Source organism: Gavialis gangeticus, unplaced genomic scaffold, assembly GCF_001723915.1.
Source record: "Gavialis gangeticus isolate Ggan-Ray unplaced genomic scaffold, GavGan_comp1, whole genome shotgun sequence".
Classification (NCBI taxonomy): domain Eukaryota; kingdom Metazoa; phylum Chordata; order Crocodylia; family Gavialidae; genus Gavialis; species Gavialis gangeticus.
In genome coordinates this window covers 10,319,708-10,346,342 of record NW_017729026.1, presented here as the reverse complement: position 1 = coordinate 10,346,342, position 26,635 = coordinate 10,319,708, and the positions used below count along the sequence as shown (strand labels likewise).

General features: G+C 40.2%; 1 protein-coding gene across 3 annotated transcripts in view; it reads left to right on the top strand.

The window, feature by feature from the left end:
- RNF217 (ring finger protein 217) overlaps positions 1-26,265 on the top strand; it is a 132,801-nt gene extending 106,536 nt beyond the window's left edge. Inside the window, exons 4-7 of one of the 3 annotated variants that reach the window (XR_002097908.1) lie at positions 5,897-6,098; positions 17,501-17,572; positions 19,100-20,101; positions 21,085-26,265. Coding sequence is in view for 2 of the 3 variants with exons in the window: in XM_019520019.1 (XP_019375564.1) it covers positions 5,897-6,098; positions 17,501-17,572; positions 19,100-19,173 (348 nt within the window). In the remaining variant the exon portion in view is untranslated. Of the gene's footprint in view, positions 1-5,896; positions 6,099-11,119; positions 11,244-17,500; positions 17,573-19,099 lie in introns of those variants that run through there. The other 2 variants (XM_019520019.1, XM_019520020.1) reach the window with 2 other exon arrangements.
- The last annotated feature ends 370 nt before the right edge of the window (positions 26,266-26,635 follow it).

The window sequence follows — 26,635 nt, the reverse complement described above, 5'->3', positions numbered from 1 at the left end:
CCATCTTTAAAAAAGGGAAGAAGGAGGATCAGGGGAATTAAAGACCAAACATTAAAGAATTAATCAGCATAGGGTGACCAAACATTCCAGTGTGGCCAGGACAGTTCAGGATTTCATAGGCCGTTCAGGAGAGATGATGAAAATTAAAAGAACAGTTCTGGAATTGCAGGGGCATGGGGCAAAGTCCAACGAAGAGTACCAGGCAGGCAGGTGGTCGGGTACTGCTGGAGCAGGCGCCACCCTGCCTGCACATGCCCAGCCTGGCTCTTCTTTAGCAGCAGCTGGAGGCAGAGTGCAGATTGGGCTGGGCACGTGTGTGCAGGGTGGTGCCTGCTGTAGAGGTGCCTGGTGCACTATGCTTTTCTGCTTCCCTGCTGGACTGTGCCCCGCATCTCTGCCTCCAGCAGTGCTGCTGGTTGGCAGTGGGGAGGGGGGCAATGTCCCGGATTTCCTTAAAAACAGTATAGCCACCCTAAGTCAGCCTGACCTTGGTATCTGGAAAAATCATGGGGCAGATGCTTAAGGAATCTATTGCAATGTGTCTAGAGGAGAACAAGGTGATCAGGAACAGCCAGCATAGATTTACCCAGAGAAAGCCATCCTTGAACAACTTTATTTACTTCTATAATAAGGTGACAGGCTCTGTGGATAGAGGGGGGAGAACAGTTGGTGTGATATACCTGGATTTTAGCAAGTCTTTTGACACTGTCTCCCATGACAGTAATCTAAGGAAATACAGACTAGATCAATACTGGATCATCATGCCTAACAAGTAGTCATCAATGGCCCAGTGTCTAGTTGGGAGGAGGTGTCAAGTGGTGTTCCTCAAGAATCTCTCCTGGGTCCGGTATTGTTCAACATCTTAATCCCTGGAGGACAGGATTGAGTGCAAATTTAGTAAATTTGCAGATGACACCAAGTTGGGTGGTGTTGCAGACACTGTGAAGGGTAGAGCTATGATTTAGAATAACATAGATAAACTGGCGGAATGGCCCACAGTCAATCAGATTAAATTCAACTAGGACAAGTGCAAAGTCTTGCCCTTGTGATGGAATAATTACATGCACAAATACAGGCTGGAGAACGATTAGCTAGACTGCTGTATTGCAGAGAAGGACCTGGGGGCTACAGTGCACCATAAACCAAAAATAAACCAGCAATATGCTCTTATGGCAAAAAAAAGCTAACGGTATACTGAGTTGTACTAACAGGAGTGTCACTTACAAATCAAGGGAAGTGATTTTTTTGCTGTATTCAGCACTGGTGGGGCTTCCCCTGGAGTAGTGTGTCCAGTTTTGGGCCCAGCACTAAAAGAAAGATGTGGATAGGTCGGAAAGAGTCTAGCAGAGAGAAATGAGTGACAAAAATTATTAGAGGCCTAGAAAACATCACTTATGAGGAAAGGCTGAAGGAAGTAGTGTTATTTCACCAGGAGGAGAGGGGATTTGATAAGTCTTCCAATGTCTGATGGGCTTTTCTCTGTAAGGGACAGGACTAGAAGCAATGGTGTCAAACTGCAGCAAAAGAAATGTAAGTCAGAGGTTAGAAGGAACTTTCTGACTATTGGGGTGGTCAAGCATTGGAATAGACTACCTAGAGAAGTTGTTGAATCTCCATCCCTGGAAAGTTTCAAGAGCAGGTTAAACAGACGCTTGCATAAGGATGGTTTAGTTAGGGGTTTTTGCAATCTTGCCTTGAGCAAGGGGGTGGACAAGAAGACCTAGTGAGGTCCCTTCCAGCCATACCTTCCTATGAACTTACAATTTTTTTCTCATGAGCATATTTTATTAAATTGTTTTAATCCACATTTACATATGTGCTCTTGGTAATATGGAAGTTGGGTCTGCTTAAGTACCTCTCAAACGCTGAGTTCTTCAAGCTATTTTGTTTTACTGCTAATATGTCCTGGTGTGAGACAGTGTCACACTTTGCAGTTTAGTGGGGTTTATTCTTACCCACTTACTCCAAATACCTGTATCATGTTTGTCTTCAATGACTAATGTCTGGAAACCAGGAACAGGTATATTAGATGTTTATCTGCATCAAAGAAGATGCATTTCACAGTTGAAGTACTACAAAAGATTTATTCTTCTGCCAAAGTCCCCCTTAATTATTTAATAGTTGGATAGCTATTTAATAGTTACCCAGCTACAAAACCAAAGATAGTTCACATTTGATCTAGCTGAATGACATGGAAGTTCTTTGATTTAACTGAATATATTCAGTCCTGATAGACGTCCAAAGCAAGGTCATGGTTCCCGATAAAATGGTACTTTGGATAGGTAAGGTTGAAATATGCCTGCTTTGCAAAGTGACTTAATCCACTAAAAGGAACAGTAAATAAATTTCCTCTGAAAATTGTCTGTGTGAGGATGCGCACAATTCAGAACTTTACCAGGTACAGCTAGTAAAGGATTTGCTTTTGAGAGCACAGCTGATGGTGTCCACTACCAGCTGAATTTCTAATAATGAAGACTGTTGTACTCAATGAGACAGGAGAATGAGGAAGAACTAGGCTAAGCAAGTAGGTTGTTGCAAGTCCATTTAGGTATAATTTCAGTGGTTTGGTTTAATATTGAAGAAAACTATTAAAAGCTTTACTCTCATTGCTCCCTTGGGCTTGTATCTTGATTTTTTTTGGAAGTCTTTGAGCTGAAGCCTCATCTGACTCTGAACTTACCTGACTGAGGAACTATATTGCAAAACTTAATATTTTCTTATATTTGGGATTTGGGGGCAGATTTTAAAGTTTGCCAGCTGAATGCATAAACACACACTGGCAATGTAGTGGGAACATGGCTGTGTGAGAGACATGAGTTTGACTAACGGGTCTGCAAACTGGTGTATTTTAAAATTAATAATTTGTTCTGTATTTAAGGTGCAGGTGTTTGGAAGTGGTTGTGAAAAAGGTAGTTCTAATAATGATTTTGAGTACATCCTTCGGGATGATGTAGCAACACCATTGACAGTGATCTGAGCTGTTGCTCTTTTGGAAATGACACTCTGACCACAGGGAAAAATTGTTAAAAGAATGGAGGAGGAAAAATTAAAAGTTGTCAAGGAGAGTGATGGGCCTGGCGGGCTAGGGAGGTGCAGAAAGTGATGCTGATGCTCAGTTTAAAGGAAATGGGTTATTGTGGTTTTCACTGTTTAGTAAGCAGAATTTTATAAAGTAGGCTAGATTTTAATGTCTAGCTGCTGCATCTTGAGTAGACATGGAAGAGCTTGTTTTAAATACATAAAACCTAAGTTAGCTCAGATGCTGCAATTAGTGCCGTAACCGTAGCACACATCTTAGCTAAGGCAGGTTTTTCAGACTGCTGAGTTCCATGATGATGTGACTGTGCTGCTGGTGGTACCTGAGCTATTATGTATATCCATTATGCAAACTGTAGTGACTGACTGCATTGTACACAGTTTCTACATCAAGCTGCTTATAAGAAGAGAGCCAAGCTGGGGAAAGGATACAAAATGCAATTTAAAATCCAGGCAACAGCAAGTGTTTTGTTGATGACAGAATCTGTTTGTTCTGTGGGGTTTGGTTGTTCTGCTTTTGGTGAAATATTTTCAGGATGGAGGACACCAACAAGGCAAAGCTGCTGAAGTGATGGGATTTTAAATGTAATGGGTGGCGGCAGGACGTTTTTGGAAAGCAGCTCTAGGCATAAGGGATAGCCTGCAAGAAGACACAGACATTTCTGAAGGAAGATGAGGATAGAGTGTACAAAACAGTGTGATCAGTACTCAGCTGCTCGCAATTTCTCACACAGAAGTTCAGTTAATTTACTTGCTAAAATTAAATATTTACAAGTATTCTTGCCAGATTTCAGCTCTAGGTTTTCAGGGCTTCAGGCAACAAACTCAATGTGTAGCTTCCTTGTGGAGCTTCTGTAGCCTTCATAGTACTTAGGGATGGGGACATGGAAAAAAGCTGGGGATGTTTAGCCATTGTGGCAGGGATCAGGGTGCTTGTCACTGTGGTCCAAGTAGGCTTGCATCTGTCACCTCCACTTTCAAGGTAGAAAATTTCATGAGAGGTCAACAGTCAGGGGAAGGTGCTAACAACAACAACTGCAAAATCACAGTCCTGTGCACTTGTACTTGGGATGTGTTTGCATAGAGATGGTCAGAAAAGCTAATCAGTATTTAATTTCAAGGTAGGTTGCTGAAACCCGGGGTGAATACTCACTCAGAACTCATTCAGAATCAAAGTGGCCTTAATTCAGCCTTGTCTGCCTATGTCTTTGGACCAACACAGCTACAACTAACAGCCCTTAATTCACTATAGCTTAATTGAATAGAGCTGTTTGTCTAGGTTCAACTCTGCTTTCCATTTTCCTGAAATTTTTTTTTAAGTTTAAAAACCGCACTTCGTAAAGTAATACTTAAGATAACTGTAACTACATCTGGAGGTGGAAAGAAGAGTTCCAGTTTCCTCACAGTAAGTGCAAAGCAATAAATGTAGTTTGAATGTAAAGCTTTTCTAGTTATCACTGATGTTTATGAGACTTGTGATTGTTCAGATATTTCTGAAAAGGAGGCCATAGTTATATAGACAGTTTTCCCCTTTTGTGATATACAGAGGAAAGTTGCTTTTAAAACTACAGGAAACCCTCGTTATTCGCAGGTTCGGCATTCACAGTTTCAAATATTCATGAATGCTAAACCCACTTCTTAAATGCACTTAAAGGAGCTCCTCAGGAGCTCCATGCTTCCTGCCGCCAGGCTCCTGCTGCCAGGCTCCTGCCACTGCCATTGTGCTCCTGCCACCACGTTCCCGCCGTTGCCAGAACAGCCATGCCTCCCTCCCCCCCAGCCGCTGGGGGCACTGAGTTTATGAACGCAGATAGTGTTAATGAACGCAGTGCCTTATTCGCGGATTTCGCCTTTTGCGGGGATGTGAGAACGTATCCCCCATGAATGGCGAGGTTCGCCTGTACTGAATCTGGTATAGAGACTTGAACAGGTGGACTGAGAATTGTAATGAGGTTTGTTGTTGTTTTTAACTGTTCCTTTTTACTTAAAACATATCAATTTATTGAAGCTAGAAACCTTTACACAAGTGTGCCATTTCTAATAAAGCATCTGCTGGAAAGGTTGATCCAGTACAAGATGAAATTCTGGTCAAAACCAGAAAGTGTTCATATGCAGTTCCAGCATGTGCAGTATCCCGGTGCTAAGGAGAGCATGAACTTGTACTTGGGCCTCCCACATCTTAAGCAAGTACTTTGCTGGGGTGGGTTGCCCCCTTTGTTTCCTGCATAAAATTTATAAAAAGTTGGGTACCACGTGGAACAGGCAGCTTTCTGAAAGCTCAGAAGTTCTTGGAAGGGAAACGTTTTCTCCCAGCTCTACTTAACTTTTTGTGCAAGATTTCCATCTGGCTGTGTAATTGTATTTATGTAGTATAACTTGACTAATAATACTTAATCCCTCACTCATCCCTCCTGCCCTGTTGAAGAGGCAAGAATTTAGTACATGTATCTTGAATAGGCAGGGTTTCAGTATTTAAAATATTTGTTTGGATTCGTTAGGAAAAAAAAACTAGGGGTTTTGGCTGGGATGCAAAGTGATTTGTTTAACATGAAAAGAGGCTGAGGGATGAGTAAGTAGGACTGAATGCCTCCACTGAAGCTCTAGAATTAAATTGAACTAAAATGTTCTGGTTTGCTGATCCATGAACAAGTTCTAGGACTTCAGTGTAGTGGTAGTCAAACCAATCGCATTATTGACAGAATAAGATAGGATGGTAACAAAATATTTGTAATTCAGTGAGTTCCTCATGGTGAGTTTTTGTCCAATGCTGGTTCCATTTAATTATTGGGTAGTTCCTGATCTAATGTTTTCTTTGAGGAGGGGTAGAATAACGCTTTCTTTTTTTCTTCTGCTCATAAAGATCCACATCCAGCGAACAGAAGGGTGTGACCACATGACCTGTTCACAGTGTAACACTAATTTCTGTTACCGTTGCGGGGAGAGATACCGCCAGCTCCGTTTCTTTGGAGATCACACGTCAAACCTCAGTATCTTTGGATGCAAATACCGCTACCTCCCTGAGAGACCGCATTTAAGGAGATTAGTGCGAGGCTCTGTCTGTGGTGAGTGGATGACATATCTTGTGGAGAGCTGCGTTATGAAGTGATTACTGATAAAAATCATTAATGTATTAGAGAATTGGTCTTACTGATATGAATTGGTCTAAAATATAGCCAAAAAAGTTCTCATTATGAAATTGGCTTGTCCAAATAATGCTGCAATAAAAATAAAAAGATTCCAAATGCTAAATTTATCAAAAGGTTATGGACAACCATTCTTTACTTTGCTAATGGAGTTCTCTGGTATTCAGCTTTTTAAATAGCACATTACTCTAGCAAGCAAATTGGTAAAACTGCACACCAGTGCTAAATAATCCAGTTTTATGCTTTAAAGAAAATTGTCATGTACTCGCACTTTAAGATGCAGCAATGATATAAATTACAAAAGGATAGGAATTGGAAATGTTATGATGTAGCTGTTATACAGCAACACCTTTGCAATTTTAACCCCAATTCATTCAGGCTTAAATTAAATAAATTTTTAGCTAATGTATTGCTAGAGAAGCCTGAAAACATGATGGTTACATTGCTCCAGAGCAGCAGCTCCATTTTCCCTTTAAAGCAGTATAAAGTTTTAGATTTGTCTATAACCTAAGTATTCTTTTGCTGTGACTTCAAGTACTTAAATCACTTCCAGTCCCTCAATCACCACCTCTCCTTAGGGTACTGAACCTAGCAATATAGAAGCTCCACTAGAAAATGCTGTAACCCAACAGTGTCAAAAATAATGGCTTCTGGGCCAGATCTGGCCGATGGAGCTGTCATCCAGCCTATGGAGCTGTCGACAGGGCTGGAAACTTGGTTGTAGGGAGCAGGTAGAACTGTTAATTGTTTGTTTCTGAAACCTTGGCAGTTAATGCTGCTGATGCTCACCCCATCACCAAATTTCTGGCCCTGTGGGCCAGATCCAGAGTGCAGAGCTGTGTCGCCTGCAGGCCTGAAATCTGGGAGTGGAATGAGTGGTGCCTGTCTGGCTCTGGAAGCAATGGCAATTAATGCTGCCACTGCAAATTACCAGCCCTGTGACGATCCCCATGGGCCAGATGACATACTTTGTACTCTAGATCTAGCCTGCGGACTGATTTTGAGCAACTCATTTGGTCTGTGGAGCCAAATGAGTTTGAGTTCTTTGCTATAAGCCACTTGGAAAGTTACTGCAACTATATATTTTCTTACTGATATGAATAGTCTTTAAAAACAAAATTTTCCTTAAGCCAGTTGTATAGTTTCTGGATGGAGAAGAGTTGGGGGAAGGAGGGCATTTTTTTTTTTAAATAAATTTGGCCTCTTATTTTCTAGGGATACCTACTGGGTACTATTGATGAGAACTAGCCCTTAAACACCATATTTTCTCACACACCGCATGCCCTCAAATAAGGCATGTAGCTTGTTTTGGAATGGCAGAATGAAGGAAAAAAGATTTTTCCAAAGCCAGATGCCACAACATGAATTCACAAAAATTGCTGGCAATTTGGCAGTGGTTTTGATGGGGTTAAAGCTTGAGCTGTGGAGTTTGTAAGGACAGAGTGAGTGACCTAAGCAGTAGATTTTGCCTGTCTTCCTGAGCCTAGGAAGGGAAGGGATGGTAGATTCTGGCAACCATTACTGTGTCCACGTCTCAATCCAAAATGGAAATCAACTTCCTCATTTAACAGAAGCACCCCTATTTTGGAGGGCTAATATTGGGGGGAAGCATGTGTATGATCTGTAAGTATAGTAGCTCTCTAAAATTGTTATGAACGAATAACTTATGGAGGAGTTATTTGAGTTTCCAAAAGTGTTTCAGAACTTCATCTGCTATCTTGGGGGCTTGGCAGTGAGTTTAATAACCACACATATTAACCAATTTTCCTTGCTCTTTTGTCTCTCTAAAAAGGAAATTTCTTTGCATTATTCCATATTAAAAAAGAGGTGAAGTTGCCAGTATGCACATAATGACCTCATCTTTGACTGTAAGGGAGAGCTGAAAGCTTTTTTTGTTCTGTCTCAGCTTAGGTTGGAAAAATGTATAAAGCAGATCTTCTGACCAAACCCTGGGTTTCATTGTGTAAAATCAGACCACTCAGATTTGTCTCTTACAGGAATAGGAAAAGGCTCAAACTTTGAAACAACATCCCCTGACTTTGGTTCAGGTGTCAAACAAAAATAAATTCCTAATGGTCCCATCCCTATTACAAGGACCAAACTTAATGCTTTTGGTACTGTGGGTTGCTTTTGAGCCATGTATGTCTCTTATCATATTTTTTTTTAATTCAAGATCAAGCACTTGAAAAAGAGAAAAAAGGAAAAGAAAATGATAATGTGCTGGATCTGCGACTCCTATAATTTGTCATAACTCCAGAAAAAACAAGAACAAAGCAGTATGCATAACTGACTTGTTTGATGTGTTGCCTAGAGGGGAATTCTTTAAACTGGAGAAGATGGGGATTAGCACAAAAATTGTAAATCTAAGGAGCTTGATAAAGGATTGATAGCATGTTGCATAGAAGTGAGCTACGACACTAGAGGGAAGTGACTAGTAGAATTTCTCAGAATTAGTCTTGGACATAATCTTGTTTAATGTTTTTGTTAATGACCTTGGCACCAAAGGAGGATTTTGCTAATGAAATAAATAGCAGAATACTACAAAAAATCAACAAATTTCATGCTGAAAACTGAAAAGAACGGAATGACTTGAACCTGATTTAAGTTTCATAAGTGCACCTAATGTCCTCTTGGCAGATTAGATTAGGATAAGATTCAGTTATCTGCTGCAGAGTAAAGTTCGATGTATTAACCTGTTGTGAGTTTATCTCCTGACAGCAAAGAAAAAGAAAAAGCCCTCTTAAAATGAGTTATTTCTTAACAGAGTTTTAGTTCAGCCAATGAAACATGCCATCTTAATTGAAAATCTTTGTTAATCAGATGTTCTTATAAGATTTGGATCATCTTTGGGACAGAGAGCCTGTTCTTAGGAACTTTTAAATGCTTCTGAACCAGAACTGGAAAATAATTTTAGAGTGGTTTTTGATATGGTCTACAACCAAATTTAATGTGGGAGTTGGATTTTGTAAATTTTAATCCGTATCTTTCCATGCAGCACCAGAAATTTTAAGAGACACCACCTAAAAAATTGTTTTAAGTCTTGCTCTCTTCCTTAAATGGAAATAAAGTGTGTTATAAAAGAAGAGATACGTAGTGTAATTTATAGTAATATATCTAATGAAGCATGGTAAATATGAAGTATAGTATAAATTAGTCTTACTGTAGCAAAAAGTGGGAATTCCTGTCTGTCTGCACTATAGTAAAACATATTGGCTGCCTATATGCATGCTTGGGGGAGGAGGTGTGTTTAATTAAAGTGGTTCCCTGACAGTTGCTCTAATTGAAACAGCTTAGTCTCACATGTATTAAGCTCCTGCGCATTTCCAAATGGCCATGGGATGCTTTGTCTAAAGCTCATTCGATAAGGTTTAGATAAAGCGTTCCCATGGCCATTTTGAAACATGGGGGCTTAATACACATGACAGTTAGGCAACACGGGAGTATTCCAATTAGAACCCTAACGAGTATGTCTGTAGGCACTCATTAGTCCTTAGGGCTGGAACACACTGAGTATATAGCATTGCGATGAAGGAATGGTGCCTTCTTCCCTTAAGTTCCAAGTTACTAAAATATCTCTAACAGCATTTCACTATGTGCTCTATCTTTTTGGGGAGGAAAATCTTTGTCTTTGAACAAAGAAATAACTAAGACTATGATATAAAGTTTCCTGGTTATGTTTTTATCCTGCAATTCTGATTTTAAGTTTATATATATATATAAGTTAATTTGGGGGGGGGGTGTAAAATAAAGGAAAAGTTGCACAGCAGACTTGGTGAGCTGGCATAATAGCTGCTTTGAAGCAAATGTTTCAGTTTGGAAAAACTGCTTTTGCTTATGATGATAGTTCCTTCTGTACTAAAAAGGGATGATGACATTGACTAGTAAGAATAAAAACATAGCGTAGCTCATAAAGATGAAACTAATAACTCCTCTTGAAAAATATAAGGAATTAGAGCAAAGGTACCCTCAGCCAGCAGGTTTTTTAAGGGACTCGGTCCCCTGCATCCAGGAAATGCAGTAAGATAAAGAACTGGTACCTTCTCTTCACAGGGGCTGAGAAGTTCATGTAGAATGCAAGGTAGATATGTACCTTACACACTAACTAAATCAAATATAATATGGCATAAGCTTTTGTGAGGTCAAGATCACTTAACATGCTGTGAAAGAAATTTCATCCTATCCTCTGGCTGATTTGTCAAAACTGGGGCATTCCGAACTCAAGTTGGGGAAAGCTGGGACGGTGAATCCCATAGACTGTGAACAGTGGGAAGAAGGGAGGAGGTAGGGAAGGGAAGAAGGGAACATCTCTTAAATTTATTAAACTACTTAACTGGATTTAGAGAATGTTTAAGTGAATTAAGCAGTTAATCTTGTGCTATATATAGTACTAGTTACTTGCTCCATAGCAGTGCAAGCTCAAACCATAAAACTAATTATAAGGACTGAAGGTTCTTACATCGAAGGGTGTGGACTAATGGACAAATAATCCAAAATTAATGGGGAGGCTAAAATCTAAACTGGTGCAGTTTACTTGCAAATGAAACAAATGCTGTATTACCTGGGTTTTGCTTCCACTTACCACAGAATAGAGCAGACACATGAAGTAGTTGGCATGCATTGACTGCCTTTTAATCTAGAAAGATTTGTTCTGTTCACACCCACAAACAGCTGTTCATTTTATCATAGTTCTACGATTCAGAAATGGTATATATTCTAATGTCTTCAATTTCTACTGCAACTCCAAAACTGAGTGCCTAATTCAGTTAATATGTGTATTTTTATGCAGTTTATGCATTGCAAAAAGCAGTATATTTTCTGTGTCCAGTCTTATTAGACAACTATGTGCAGAGGCCAAGCATCTTGTAATCCATCTGGTTGATAACAAGGCTTCGTATTCATTTGATTTTTATTCTTTTTTTTTTTTTCTCCACTAAATCCAGATCGGGATTGAGGTTATGATTTGAGACTGCTTAGACTTGTCTGTTTCTGTTGATATGCATCATGGATACAAACACTGTAGCAACACTGTTGTTAAACATGTATTGAGGTTTGAACTCAAAGGGCTGTTTCCATCACTAGTGTTAATCATCAAATTTAGCAGTCATTCTTCATAGGGCAATAAATGCTCTTGGGCAGGGACTGGCAACCTTTTGTGAACACAGGCCCCAGCTTGCAACTTGGTAGGCCACCATCCCCCTGCAGCTATTCCACCAATAGTGCACAGAGGCAGCAGTAAGTAAAAGCAGCCCTCTGTGGGCTGTAGCAGCTGGCTGGAGTTAATGAAAGTGATTTGGCTCACCATTAGCAAAAAGCAGGACGGATTAAACATCTGGGGAATTGGCACGTCCTTAGTAAAATGTGAACCAAAGTAGGACCTTAGTGGGCTGGATCCAATCCCTTTGTGGGGCAGATCCAGCCCACAGACTGTACATTGCTGACCCCCGCCCTTACTGTTTCTTTAGTAAAATTAAATTGTGCAAAGTAAAAGATTTCTTGAGGAATAAACAGATTCCTCAGCACATAGCAGTTGATTCAGAGTACCAGCTCTGTCACTTTGAAGAAAAAACCATTAAGGGCATGTCTACATTGAAAATTTACCATGCCAGGCAGTGGCACTATTATGTATGTGTTAGCATCCTAAGTTGGAAACTGTGTAGTTTTGTTTAGCACTTATTGGTCTGCCCCTAGCACCATGTGAACGCAGCTACATTGCTTTCAGGTTGGGAAGTGGCATATATGGAACAGTGCAGGTGTTTGAGCTTGCTGCTGCCAAGTATGCTAAGTGTGCCATATAGATGCACTGTGAGATGTTAGTAAATATTTACAACTATTAATGAATTGATCCTTCTTGTGCTTGATGGCTGCGTCCATACGAGCGTGGATGTTTGTTTCCCCAGGGACAAGAAGCACCTTGTGCCACTGATACTTGTCTCTGGGGAACACCTGTATCACGTGCTCTCTGACATATGGCAGGTTACCCTGGGTAGGGAAAGGGAGGGTTCTGGGGCACTGTGCTGGCCCCAGCAGCCTTATCTGGGGGCTTCCTGGGACTGCAGCAACGGCGATCCTGCAGCTCAGAGCCTGGCTGGCAGCCAGACAATGGCTCTGGCCAGGCAGGCTACTATTTTAGGTAGCATGCACTGTCCCCACATGCACCACCCCTGGGATCTCCTGGGGTCAAAAAAACCACCTGTGCTGCTACCTTGCATCATGAAATACACTTGAATACTGCACGGGCACACTTGTCTGGACGTGGTCGATGAGCTTAAATTTCACAAATGCGTTAAGTGGGAAAGATATGACCTGGCAAAGGTTTAATTTTATTATCATAGATCCTTGGGCTGCTCATTTTGAACCAGAACCCTATTCTGGCAGGCCCTGTACAAACACAAAACAAAAAGATGTCCTTGCACCAAAAAATTTAGGATCCAAGCTGAGAGAAAAATAGATGAGGGAGATGGGGAGCAGAAAAACAGAACAGTCAGGGATGTATCCTCTAGCTCTTCTATCAATGAAAGCAGATGCCAGGGAGGATATTGAACAAAGCAGAAATTACTTGCATACCTTGTTTATACATTCCCCATCTAAAGTAGTGGTAGCCAAACTTTGGCAGGCGTACTACAAGGTAAGCCCTACACTCCACCCTCAAGTGTTACTCTGATCTCCTTCCTCTCTGATCTGCCACATGGCATGCACAGATGCTGACCATGCCATGGGTGCATCACCACTGCTTTATTCTGTTTCTGTTAGTACAGTTTATAAATCATTAGTGACCACTAAAAAGTAGGAACTCTGATAATTCTAGAGCAGGGTCAAAAATATGGCTCATGGGCTGGATCTTTATCATCTGTCCTGGGTGCTACCTGTGAGTTTTGAACTGGCCACACACACATACTGGCCCTCATTGTGGCCCTGGCCCTGAACCCACATGCCACATGTGCTGCATACGGCATTCATACTGCACACAGCATGCAGAGATGGTTCGAGGCATGTGCTAGCTGCAGCTGTGGGGCCAGTCTTTGAGTCCAATCCAGTATGCAGACTGGATCTGCAGCCCATGGGTCCAAATTAAGTTGATACCCGTGTTCTAGAGGGAATATATTAAAATGGGCGTTGAGACCACTGAAGTTCTAAAAAATGGCTGCTGCTTTGAGACAAACTCCTTACATAATAACCGAAAATTAACATTACTGCATATCTGCTACAAATTTAATAATGCAGTTAATATACCTTTAGAGTGTATATCCCCAGCACCAGATGTGCAAGTTCTAGAATGTTATAAATGGACAAGCTTTGTGGAATTCAAGATTTGTCTTGGGCTTTCATGGTTTCAAAGACCAGAAAAGCTAACTATGAGCAAGAAAATAAAGTAAATAGGCTCTTCTCTCAGGATTGTCTAATGAATATTCTGAGCAAGAAACAACCAATCCCAGCAACTGCCTCCCCACTGCACATCTCAGGAGCAGGGGGTCAAATTCTTATGAAAAGACCTTGGCAAAAGACGTGGCCAGTGTTGAGAAGCACCAGCTGTATGACAAGTCAGGAACATCAGGGAAAGTAGATGGAGAGAGAAACCCCCCATCCTTCCAAGAGATATGCAGAGTAATTGGAGCAGGTGCTGGAGAAACATAGTGGTATAAGGTAGGGGAAGCAGGGAGGGTCACAGTGGCATATTCACACCTCCCTTTCAGATAATGCTGCTGGAGCAGCAGCCAGGGACTTTTAAGTCCCCTAAGTAGATATGAATCCACCACTCCCCTGACTCTCAGCACCTGCTCACTTCTCCTCTGTGCTCAGCAGTAGCTTCCTTCCACTCCTATTCCTCCCTGCTCCCCTGCCTGGCCCTGCCACTCTCCCTAGCTGACCTGGGGGCAGGGGAACTGCAAAGCTGCTCTTCCCTGCTCCAGCCAGGCTGCAGGTGGAGCTGGGTTCAGCTCCAAACATTAGTGCTGGCAGGCAAATTTTGCCCCCTGCTCCCGCCCACTCCCCTAGTTGTTCCCCAACAAGAGTACATCCCTGTCTCCAACCCCGCTGCTGTCCCCAGCAGCAGCAGCTAGGACAGCATTCATGATAAGTAGGTCTCTGAGCCCAGAGGCAGAAGTAGAGAGTGAGTGGGGGAATAGAAGGGCAAAGGCAATGCTTTTGAGCATAGAGGGGGGAGGGAGAGGGTGCCAAAAGTGAGGCGGGAGGATTATTACCTGTCTCAAGGACTTAAAAACATAAAAAATGCCCAGATGCTGTTCCCACAGTATGGTCTACCTACCCTGGGGGAGAGGCTGAGAGCAGGGGTGAAGCCACTCTTGTAGCACCAGTTGTTGCTCCCGTATCTCCCCTTTAAAAAACATGGAACTGCATATACATGCTGTAATTATTTGAAAATTTAAGCATATCACAGCTGTGGTTCCTCCTTAGCCAGCCATTGCCCTGCTTTCCTTTGCCTGTCTGAAGAGAAATATCATAGATCAGTCTCTGAATTTCAAAGAGCAGTTTGTGCTCACAGGTGAAACCAGACAGGAAATGGAAAGTGCTTTTTGAAACCTCCTCACCCCATGCATCCAGTTAAGGTACAGGTATAAATAATAATGCAATGAGGACAGATGCAGAAAACCTAACTCAGCAGACACCACTGGCTGTTCATCATTTAGCTCACCAGTTCAGCAAACGTAACTGTTCCTGTTTGTTTCTCTGGAGTTAAAGGAACTTAGGGATGTTGCATCAATTTAGAGGAATAAAATTTGACTAGAGAGCCTGCTAAACCTTTGAGTCTTCCACAGACCTATGAGGAATATCTGTGGAAGTTCACAGGAGGATAAAAAAGAAAAGGATGTTTCATGAAATCATAAAGAAGAAATGAATGAAAAATCTGGTCTCAGTTACAGTTTTAAAAGCATTGAGATAAGTGGACATTTGTAGCAGGGGCAGATCCAAGGGGCAAATTCAGTGGTGTGGACATACATCTCTTCCATTGCTCCTGCTGCTGTCCCCAGCTAACCTAGGCTGCTCCTGACCTGCTTCTACCCCACAGTGCAGGAAGTAGCTGCATGGAGAGCCTAGCTCAGCTGAGGGCAATGGCATGCAGATTCCTTCTTCCAGTACCTGCTCCTGGCTAGTGGGGGATGCCTGTGGGAGAAGAGGTGAGGAGGGAGCAGGGCCTGGAAGGAGAAACCTGCATGCTGTAGCTGCTGTCACTGTCTGAGCCTGGCAACCCATGCAGCTACTTCCCACACCCCCTGACTGGAGTGGGATGGAGAGAATGAGCAGCCTCAGCCCCTGCACATCCACAGTCAGCTTCTGAGCCCCCTACTGAGGTCCACTGGGGACAGCAGCAGCCGTGCTGGTGGGGCCAGGTTTATCCCCTCATCATGCACTTGCTCCCTGCCTGGCTTTCCAGGTCATTCAAGCCATGCCTTGCTTTTATTCCCAGTGGTTCAAGGGGCAGTATGCCACACTCCCTTTAGTATATCTTGGATCCATCCATGCACTGTTGTGTCCTTTATTGCAGAGTTGCTAAATGTTGTGGAAAACTGAAAGTTCAATAAACTACAAAACCTGTGGACAACTATGTGGCTTTATTTGCTTTGTAGAAGAAACAGATCTTAAGAGTAAATTAAGAAAAGGTCTCTCTTGTTGGATGTGCTTGCATAAGTGATCTTATTCCTTCCCCCATCTACTGCTTTGCTCCCAGCCAGGTCCTACTTCTCTGCCTTTCATCCCCTCCCTACACCTCAACCCTCCCCCCATCCCACTTTGCTTCTCACCTGGTCAATCTTCTATTTCTCACTCTCTCCACCTACTGCCTTGATCCCAGTGTGATCCCACTTAGCCTCTCACCCCATCCCAAATCTGCTGCTCATCCTTGCCTCAGCCTGCTGGTCTGCTTCTCACCTGCTTCTGCCACTTGGTTCTCTCCCTTATTCTTCATTCCACCTCCTGCCTGATCTGCCATGTGCCAAAAAAATAACTTCACTTGTGGTCCCTTTGTGGCACATACGCAGCAGGTTGGCCACTTCTGCTACTATTGGAGACAGGATGCTGAGCCACATGGACCACTGACTTGACCCAGCATGTTATTTACTATGTTCTTATTTAAAGAAATGAGAAGAAAGTCACTGTGCATTAAAATAATTTTTGGAACAACTCCTTTTTGAAATAAACCTGTTTTAAAAGTAGATGTGAACATTCACAAACTATATTGAGCCCTAAATTTACTTTGTTAAAATAATGTAAATTGATTTAAAAAGGAAATCAAGTGGTACATGTTCTCTGACAGTCTTTTAGGAAACAGTTATAAAATGCTGTTTTTGTATATTTAACTGAATTCCAATCTTTATTCAGTTGTAGCTTGGGTGGAATCCAAATCTTCATGGTACAAAAAATGATGAAGCTGTTAGTCAATATTATAGGAAGTATTAAGTACCTTTAGTCTTTTCCATCTTTCAGTATGTCTATTACTACACTCCTTACTTCAGTGAATGGTCAGTGTTACATAAACCTAACTCAGCTAGCTTTAATGCTTTGACACATTGGACATTGAGTGCAGTTTGCTGATGGACCTTCAGTACTTAGAAACCTCTTTGGTGCCTGGCTTGAGTTTTGTTCCAGTGCTCAGATTCAAACAGATAACTGGACCAGAGAGATCAGAAAGGAATTTTCCCCCAGAACAAATTGACAAGGACCACTATGACTTTTTGCCTTCTTGTGTAGCTTGCTATATTTGCCCATTCCTAGGATCATCTGAATATACTTTAACCTAAGTTCCCTGCCATTGCAGTGTCCTGAGCCTTGCTTACATTGTTGTCCCCCCTTACTCTTGGTCTGTGACATGCTATAGGATTTTTTTATAGGATGCTTTGTGGCTATGATGTACAAAGAGGGCCAGATTAGATGGTTATTTGTATCATTTTGGACATGTGGTTGCCTATCAATGTATGTGACCACACTCAGTGGCCTGGAGCACTGTTCAAGTATTTTGTGGGTGGCTGGAAAAATTAAATAATATTGGGGATTAGATGAGGTGATCCTTGAGGTCCTTTCTGGCTCAGTGAGTCTGTGGTAGCAACTCTTAACTGGGGTGCCCCAACCTACATGTAATTCATAAAATAAACCTGAAGATTTTAAATAGGAGTCCATAGTGTAAAAAATATTCTGCTCATTGTGGTCTTAATGAGTTCTTTGCAGCAGAAGAATTGCTCTGTTATTTGTCCATAGTCAAGAAGTGAGAGAAAGCTAAAGCTGGCATTTTCTGAGGGATGCCTTGAATCTAAAAAGGTTACAGTGGTCCATGGTAACACTCATTTATTTAAATTATTTTTGTTTTTCAGCTGGAAAGTTGCTTATTACACCCCTAATACTGGTTTTGGGACTGGCACTGGGAGCCATAGCTATTGTAATAGGTAAGAATTGCATATAATGTAACGCCTAAAATATGATAGCTATTTTGTCGTGTGGAAGGTTGATGTTAACCAGCTATTTTTACAAAGAATAAGTCAAGAACACTCAAAGTTTGTCTACCCTAGAGAAGTTTAGTCACTTTGACTATACGACTGGCAGTAAAAACCTTTTTTGTGATGACTCCGTTATTGATTTAAAACTGCTTATATTGTTGCTGCTTAATCCTGGTTTGAGTTAAGCACATTAAAGCTATGTTCAGGCTCAGGAGTCTTTTCTTCATATAGAGATGTCAGCATGCTGTACTGTCAAAGCACTTCTGCAAGAGGCAGCTATACTTGCAGAGCTGCACTTTGCCCTATATTAGTAAGAATATCCCCAAAGGTGAAAGACATTGTACTAATAGAAGCAGTGCTTACCAGTGGAACTGACTGTATGGGTGTTTATAGACATGCTCCAGTGCTAGCAGGGTTCTGCTGTGTTATAACATGGTATAACATGGCAGAATTTTAAATTGTAGAGTAGGCTGTGATCAGATTACTGAGATGATCATAAAGAGCAATATTGTGCAGTTTCAAAGACATATTGATTATTTATAGTAAATCTCTGAAATTGCAGTAATTATAGCAACATCTGCTGCCAACTTAGCTGTAAAAGTCGTTTTTATAGGAGTTGTGAACCATTCAGCAGACATAACTTCACCATCTGTATTTGACAGTTCTTTATGACATTTACCAAAGCAAAGGTAATGACTTGAGTAGTTTTTTGTAATAGTATGTTAGAACACCAATCTCTGAAAAACAAGTCCTCAGCCTTCTTACCAGCGTTCATGAAGGAAACCTCAGGGCACCACCATTTCAATTTGGAAGCTAAACTTCTCTTCTAAAAACTATTTTTTCACTATAACAAACTTGATTGTGGTAAAAAACACTTTACTTTTACAGAACAACTTAAGAATAATACAAGGTTTTGCCTGAAATGGGCTAAAAAGTATGAAATTAGCGTATGTGCGTTAAAGACCAGGAATCTTTCAAACGTGCTAAACTGGTCATGTTAAAACCTACGGAGAACTAGACTTTTAACTCAGCTAACATAGCATCTGCTAAAATAAATGTATCTGTGCGCTTTAATACATTGGTTGACATATGCTAACATCCAACTTAATGACTAGTCTAGACAAGACATAAGTGAAGGACACTGAATAATGTCACTTTTTAGAGAATTTTCTATGGAATGATCTGAGTGCTTCACAAATATTAATGAGGATAATCCTTTTGAGGAGACCCAGAAACTAAAAAAAAAAGAGGAGTGAAACTGTAGAGTAGTTAGTGACTAAAGAGAATTTGCTGCAACACAGTATCTTCAATACTTTTCCAAATGTCTTTCCTAGGCAAAGTTCACAGAAATTTGTGAAGCAATATTTGAATACTGTTGTGGACACTAGATTCAGCATATGTGCACATACAATTTACTATAGGTTTATTTGTTTGTTGATTTGTTTTTAACTTGTTTGTTTTGTTTTTTCTTGGCAGGTTTATTTGTTTTCCCTATCTATTGCCTTTGCAAAAAGCAGAGGAAAAGGTCAGAGACAGGAATGCCCTGGTAAGAGCGGGCCTTACCCAAACTGAACTGGTCCTGCAAAGTCCATGCAAGACTTGTGCAACAAAGCAATACAGTGCTGGGTAACACCTTCAAAGGGTCACCGTCCTTGATGAAAAGAACAGGGATCTTCTGCCATCTTCCCTTAACACAGTACACTACTGCAGACCTGAAGGCCCCCTTGCTCTTGTATGCTTTGAATAAGAGGGGCCTGCTGCTTAAATGTTTGTTGTTTTTTATTTTATTTTTTTAAGTTTTTAGTTTTATGTTTCTTACCTAGACAATCAGAGTCTGTATTGTAGCCACAACTTTACTGATTGGCCTGTGAAGAAAGCATTTCATTTGTAATGTGTTCCTTTTATGTTCAGGTTAGGCCTTTCAGAAGAACTTCTAGAGGTGTTTGGACTTTTGCTATACACTGAACATCCTAGTTCTTGTGTTAGAAACTAATTCTGTAAATATCTTTCATCTCACAGTGTTTTGTCCAGCATACCAACATGCAAAGTCACGTGCCGGAATATAATAGCTGATTATCTTATGGGTTGATTTTACCTTTTGACTAGGGAGTTTAATGACCTGCGTGGCAAGGATTGCCACTGCCAAAATATCAGTGCCTCAAAAGTAAAAAGTAAAATGATTAGAACCATGTCAATGATTATTGTTTAAGTATTTATATTATGTTAAGAGTATGTACTATGATTTGGGGGGGAAAGTCATTCTGTAGGAGAGTACATTGTTTTAACTTTTTCTTTAACAAAGAAAAAAATAGCTCTCCATGGTAATGAGACAAGTGTCTCTGTCCCGTTCTGTCTTTGGACCCATAATAGGCTGGGATGGACAGTGAGACCATGGGAGCTTGTGTTCATGATGGAGCTAGAAACATACACCTGCTGTTGTTTTTTGGCATGTACCAAATACTACACACTAACAACCAGGTAAAAATTCAGTCTGAAATTTTATTATCTAAAAGGTTATACGCCTTATGTTTTTAAATAGTCTAATCAAATCTTTAAAGGAATAGGGGGGAAGCTAGGGAATAGAACTAGAGACGTGGAGAGGAACGAGTCATTTAGAGGCCATGTTACTTGTACTCCATGCTTTCAGTGTTTCTTCTTTCTTGGTCTCTCTCTATTTTAATATTATACTGTGATGACAATATCTTTGTTTGAAGAGCTTAGCTATCCATGCTGTTCAGTCCCAACTTAGAATCATACAACTGTGATTGTTGAACTGTGAAAAAAGTCAAAATCATAACAGTGTAATTAAGTTACTGAGAACACTTTGAACTAAAAAAAAATCCCACTGTTTTCCTGTTACGCAAACATCCTAAAGTTTAAAAAAAATTAAGAGAAGGAAAAATTGAATGCAAGTATAATGCCTGATCTTGGGGTAAGGGGTCGAGGGGAGGACAGCAAAGGAGGTTATAAAGTCCTGGTGGGCCTTTAACAAAAGAAAACAATAAGATTGCTTTAAAAAACACATCAAGTAAATGTAATCAGAAGTTTTAAATATGTGTTTTCTCTAATCTCCTTTAAGCTTTTTAGGGTTTTTTAAGTTGCACATGAATACAGCATATCATTGTAAAGTAAGTATTTCCCACCCATGTCCTTTAAAAACCTCCTGAAACCTGTATACAGCTGTGGCAGTTAAATTATCAGTATTAATTCCTGCAGTACAGTAGTTCTCAGTGAATCATATAGTGCATATCTTGACTTCAGAGCCTTGGTGAAAGAAACTTGTGGGATTTGTTTACCTGGCAACATGAATGTCAGATTACCACAGTTAACTGGCATGTGCATGTTTGCAGGCTTCACTCTGCCTGCTTTTTTGTCATGCCAAAACACTGTGTACGAGCATGTTAAAGTAGCCATAGTAGTCCCACAGTATCTCTTAATTCATTTTTTCCATTTGATTGAAGGGGTACACTGACCTAGCAGCGACTATGAAAATAGTACCTTTCTTAAGAGTTGCAAATTTATAAGGTAAGGCAGTGACAAGAAAATCTATGTATTATATCACTATCTTATTCTATATGACATATCCCTATTATTTAGTTGTATCTGCAAGTTGGCAGCTGCCTTAAAACTAGTTTGTTTTCTGAGGCCATACATATCAGTTGTCTTTGGCTTACTCAGGGATTTTTATTCCTTCCTTTAACTGTCTAATAACTTTAGGGATATTTTTATATTATTTAGAAAACCTTCAGACCTCTAAAATTATAGATTTGGTTTTTGCAATGCAACTTTAAAATAGTGTCAAAACAACTATTCCATTTAAGTATAGTTCAGTATTTGAGTTTTCCTGTAATTGAGTACATGGTTGAATAGTTGCATTATTCTTCCTGTTTTTTTATAAATATTTTGAAATTTTGTTACTGTCTGTAAACTGTTTTGTAGCTATTTCATTGTGGAAGGTTTAAGATACCTCAACTCCCATCATAAAAATATGATGTTAAGATATTAGGAAAATTAAATGAAAAACACATTTCCTTATTAGTGCCATCAGTGTGGGTAAGGTAATAAATTCATTTACATTTCATTTTTAAACAGAAAGCTATTTCAGAGAACAAAAAGCATGTCATTAGGGGGAAAAGTAGTACAAAATACACATCTCTCAATTCCTACAGTATCATATAATCTAGGGCATTAATCTGATGGAGGTAGACAAATTCAAATCAAAATGGAGCTTCATTTTGTTTGTGCACATAACAAAAACAGGCAGCATTTTTCGTAATGCATTTTTTGAAGTGAGGGAGTATACTCCAAATACCTTTTGTATGTATGTGTTGTAATTTGCCTCCTGGCTCTCTGGTTTGAGGGGGAAAACTAAATCCTGGATTGCTTTGGCTTTTTATAGTTCTGTTTTTTCCCCTTAGTAGAGATGCCTTTATTTGTACACTATAGTTAAGATTTTTATATATAGTAATTATTTCATAAATGGCAAAATATTTGTATTTGAGTATTCAACAGAAATTTGTTTTTGTTGTTCTTTAGATGTCTAAACAGTCCTTTAATTTCATGGGAATGTTTAAATATTTGATTAGATAGTAAAAAACAATGCTCCCTGTATCACTTCTGATATGTGATATACTGAAATTTGTGGCATGGAAGAATTTATTTGGCCACCCTTATAAGTAAACTAAAATGATTCTCATTCCCCCTTGCAAAGGGAACACATTTAGTAAATAGCTCTGCCCCGCTGCTATCAGTAGAACTCTTGCATTAAACACTTGAGTTACAAGTAGGCGTCTACCCAAATCGAGGAGGAGGTCAGCTGATTTTGTAGAGAGATTGTGGGGTCTGGTGCCATATGCAGGGGCTGATCTCAATGGCCCTCCCCAACCTCTGATTGGCCGAGGGGCCCCAATGGCCTTGTCTCTTGCCAGTGATTGGCTGTGAGGGCTGTCTGTCATGCAGCCCTGCCTCTCACCACTGACAGGCCACATAACAGGCAGCCTTCTTAGCCAATCAGGGGCAGGGGCAGCAGCCCTCTTGGGCTACCTTTCAGGTGGGTGGCGGCAGCAACTCTTCCCCTCCCCAGCAGGCTTTGCAGCCATGCCACAGTGCTGTGAAGACTGCTGGCTCCCTCTGGGAAGCCAGTATTTTATTTTCAGTAAGTTTTCTTTTCTTTTTTCTTTTTTTTGTGGATTTTGTGGGCAATGACAGATTTCTCGATGTCCAGGAAATCACAGTTTCAGCAGGTCCCTGGTTATAAGTTCTTTGGATGCTTTGGGACAGATTTTCTTGTATGCTTAAAAAAAACAGATCCATAGGCTCTGAGAATTAGATGCATCAAAATTATTTGTTCTTTAAGGAATTCCATCTCATCCAGATCAATCTTCTGATTAATTCTAAAGTATATTCTGTAATAACTGTATAACACAAGTATTCAGCTTTGTAATCCATGTTGTCTCTGCTTACCTTTTCATAGCATGGTTCTGTCTTGCCCCTACTTTCTTAAAATCCCACAATGAAATAATATAAGAGCAAACCAGTGGAGATATGATTGCTTAACCATTCCTGAGGAAATTTCCAAGCAAAAATGATACACCGTTAATTTAAACTATCTTTCTGCAGCCACATCTCTGCAGTTGTGGATGGTTTAAAGGATGGTCAGCTGCCACTGTATAAGCCTTATCTAGATGACTTGAACTACAGACTGTGGACAGAGGTCCATACAGATGGCTCTGCCTCCTCTTGAATCTGGTGTATGTGGAATATTGTTCTGTGGGGAATAACCACAGTCCTCAAAAAACCTCATCCTTAGTTCCTTCTACTGATTTCTTTAGTAGAAGAGGAGATGTGATCCTATGTACTGTTTTGTCAAGTTCATAGCAGCCCTGGGCTAAATAAAATCTGAGGCCAAAGGCTCAAAGATATATAGTGGTTGTTATATAACAGAGATCCTATTAACTCAGTATTGTTTATTAACATATGTATCCCTTCAACTTTGCATTTTGAATGACGACTATAAATATTTGCTCTGAATGGCTAGCACAGGGGGTCAGCAACCTATAGTTCACAGGCTGGAGCTGACCTGTGAAGCCATTCGATCCAGCCTGTGGATATAGGACTTGGACAGTGGGGAGCTTTGGCAGCAGTCGCTTTCCCGTGCCTTTGCAGGGAGAAGTGCTAGCTATGGGCATTCTCCCCATTCTGCCACAGGGAAAAGCAATGGTGGGTAGGTCCCACCTGTCCACTTGCCCACCCCTAACTGAGTCAATCTGGCCCACAGACTTAAAAGTTTGCCAACTGCTTGGCTAGTGCCCTTGGCATTTCTCATCCACATGTCCATACCCACATAGCTACTTGATTCGTTATGTGCCAGTCTAATCCTAGTTTCTCTAATAGTTTTATTTCTCATGCTGTTCTCCCTTAGTTGCCTGCCGTCCACTAAGAGTAATTAAATTCTGCATAAATAAAACCAAGTGAGGTTGCAGAGTGGTGAGGGTACCAGAAGGTGAGACAATCCTGTTTGTGGTGGGGATGTTAGGTAACTTTGACTGCTGTAGGCTTGTAGAGTGGAGGTGTTTGCTTAATATTCATGTGGCGCTTATGCAAGGATGATTACATATGCTCCGTGTGATAAATCCCTACTCCTTTAGCAAGTAAGAGTGAAGTGAATCATTTGAGAGGCAGAACTGCGGTTGTGAGAAGGCTTGTGCTGCAGTTGGCTCAGTAGTTTCCATTTCAGCAGAAAATATTTACAGTATGTTTTCACTTGTATATTAGTGTCTCTAATATAAAATGCAAGATCGTAGATCAGTTGCATCCCAAAATTTCTGTGCTAATTCAGAGGGTTGAGAATCTAGACTTGGTTCTTTTTTTTTTTTTGATACTTTGGTTGTGCTCACTGCACAGCTCTTGATGAGATGGGTCTTCTATTTGCATTGGTTTACTTTAGTTTTGAAAATTTGAACGTCACGTAGTTTTACTTTTTCTATATTATGTGGATATTTTACTGACAGTTAAACTAGAATACATTTGCATTTCTACTATAACTTCCATTTAGTCAGTTGACTGCGTCTTTTGAAATCCATAGCGACTAGTAAGACTTTAAATGGAAAGTATAGGATATAATCCCTTTTTTCGTGAAGGACAGACTGTAGTGATGAAATGATTCTAGAGGATTTAATGGTTTCTCTTGCCAATTCTATTTGGGAAACCAGTTCAAAATCAGCAGCCAAACATGTTACAGACTTTGAGCTTTTTTACTGTTCTTGTGTGGCATTCCTTTCTGGAGCAGACATTACATTTTTATAATCATTGGCATGGTTATAGCTGTGTATCTCCAAGTTGTGGATGTGACCCATGAGCTATTATTACCTTATAATCTATATTAGATCACTACAAATTTTGCTAATGGGAAGCATCCTAAATGAGGCACCCAGATGGGAGAAAATGTCTTGATTTCTTCCTTATTTGCAATGGGTCAAACTCAATGCTGGTGTTAGAACAAGCTCCATTGAAAACAGTGAAGTTGCATCCATTTTTACGCCATTGGTGAATTTGGCCTGTAATGTGTTGACCAAATTACCTGAATGTATGTTTAAGGATGATAATGCAGAAATTGAAAAAACAAGATTTGCTTCTGAAGATCAGAATTTTTTCTTGTAAAAAGACATCCCATTATTTTTAGGCTGTCAGAAATCTCGTGCAGCTGCTTCTGAGTAATTCTAGCACTGATTATTTTTGGTTTTGTACATTATTTCCCTGTAGCACTGTTTAATTAAGGGCAGTTGTCTTGGTTACAAATAATTTTTTCATTAAATTTCCCTGTAAGGAAATACCAACTTGTACTTATTTTCTCCTTGAAATACTGATAATATTAGAAACCACCTCTTCAACAGTGTTAATTTAAGCCCTGCCTTTTTCAGTATAACCCTCATGTGCATGTTTTAGAAACTTCAACCAGCACAATTCCAGCTTTAAAAGAAAGACCCTTACACTGGGACAAACTTGAATGTGTGCACACTTAATCACAAAAGCAGTGTGTGTTGCTAATATTTTTTGTATCTTATCTGCTTAGATAAGGAAGCGCAGAACATGGCTTCCCCATCTGTCTAAATCTACTATGAAGTCAGTCCTGTGATTCAAACAGTTAGATGCGGAAATTACTGGTGTCGTGATTCAGCTTTGACTCAGTGAAGCAGAAGTAATTGGCTTGTTTAGGAGGTTAGGAAAATTTAGAGAATGAGCTGAGAGTTTAAAGTGTGACTATATGTGAAAACCTCCATCCCATTATGCTATCTTATTGGAAAAAATACTCTTGCAACGTAGTTTGATTTTTTTTTTTTTCTTTTTAATAGACCCTATAGTAAAAATGCACCTTTTTACTTTTTGTTCACAGGACTGTCATTCTTTTGTCTGTGTAACTTTAAGAACAAGGACTTATACATCTATATATTTTGCCTTCCTATAGAAAGTGGAAATTTTAGCATTGAAAGGCATTTAATCTCCACTGCTGTTTGTAGCCTAACAGTAAAACATTTGCCAACATACATGCTTAGAGAGTTGGAGCTTGATCATAGAATGCATGATGTGCTTGAGGTGTATGAGTATATAAGTAACTATTGTTAGCTGCTCCTTTGGAAAAAAAACGAATTGTAGTATTAAACATATCTCCCATTATTTCCCCTATATAATGCAGTAAGGGTTCTGTCCCTTATTGTAATCAGGAGAAACTACTGCATATTGTGCAGCAGGAAACCTTTTAAAACCATACTTAATTCACACGAAACATTGAACAATAAATCCAAAAGCTATTGGATGGGGTCAAAGTCAGCATGAGAGAGTTTTATATGTAAATTATTAGCAAAATGTAAATAGACACTTTAGAAATGGGTGAAGTAGAAAATGTAAAACCCTATTAGAGATCACTGCATGCCAACCTTCACTAGCCATCACGTGGCATAAGGCCTGGAAATGGCAAGTAGAACATTCCTGGAAAACGGGGGGGGGGGAAGCGTA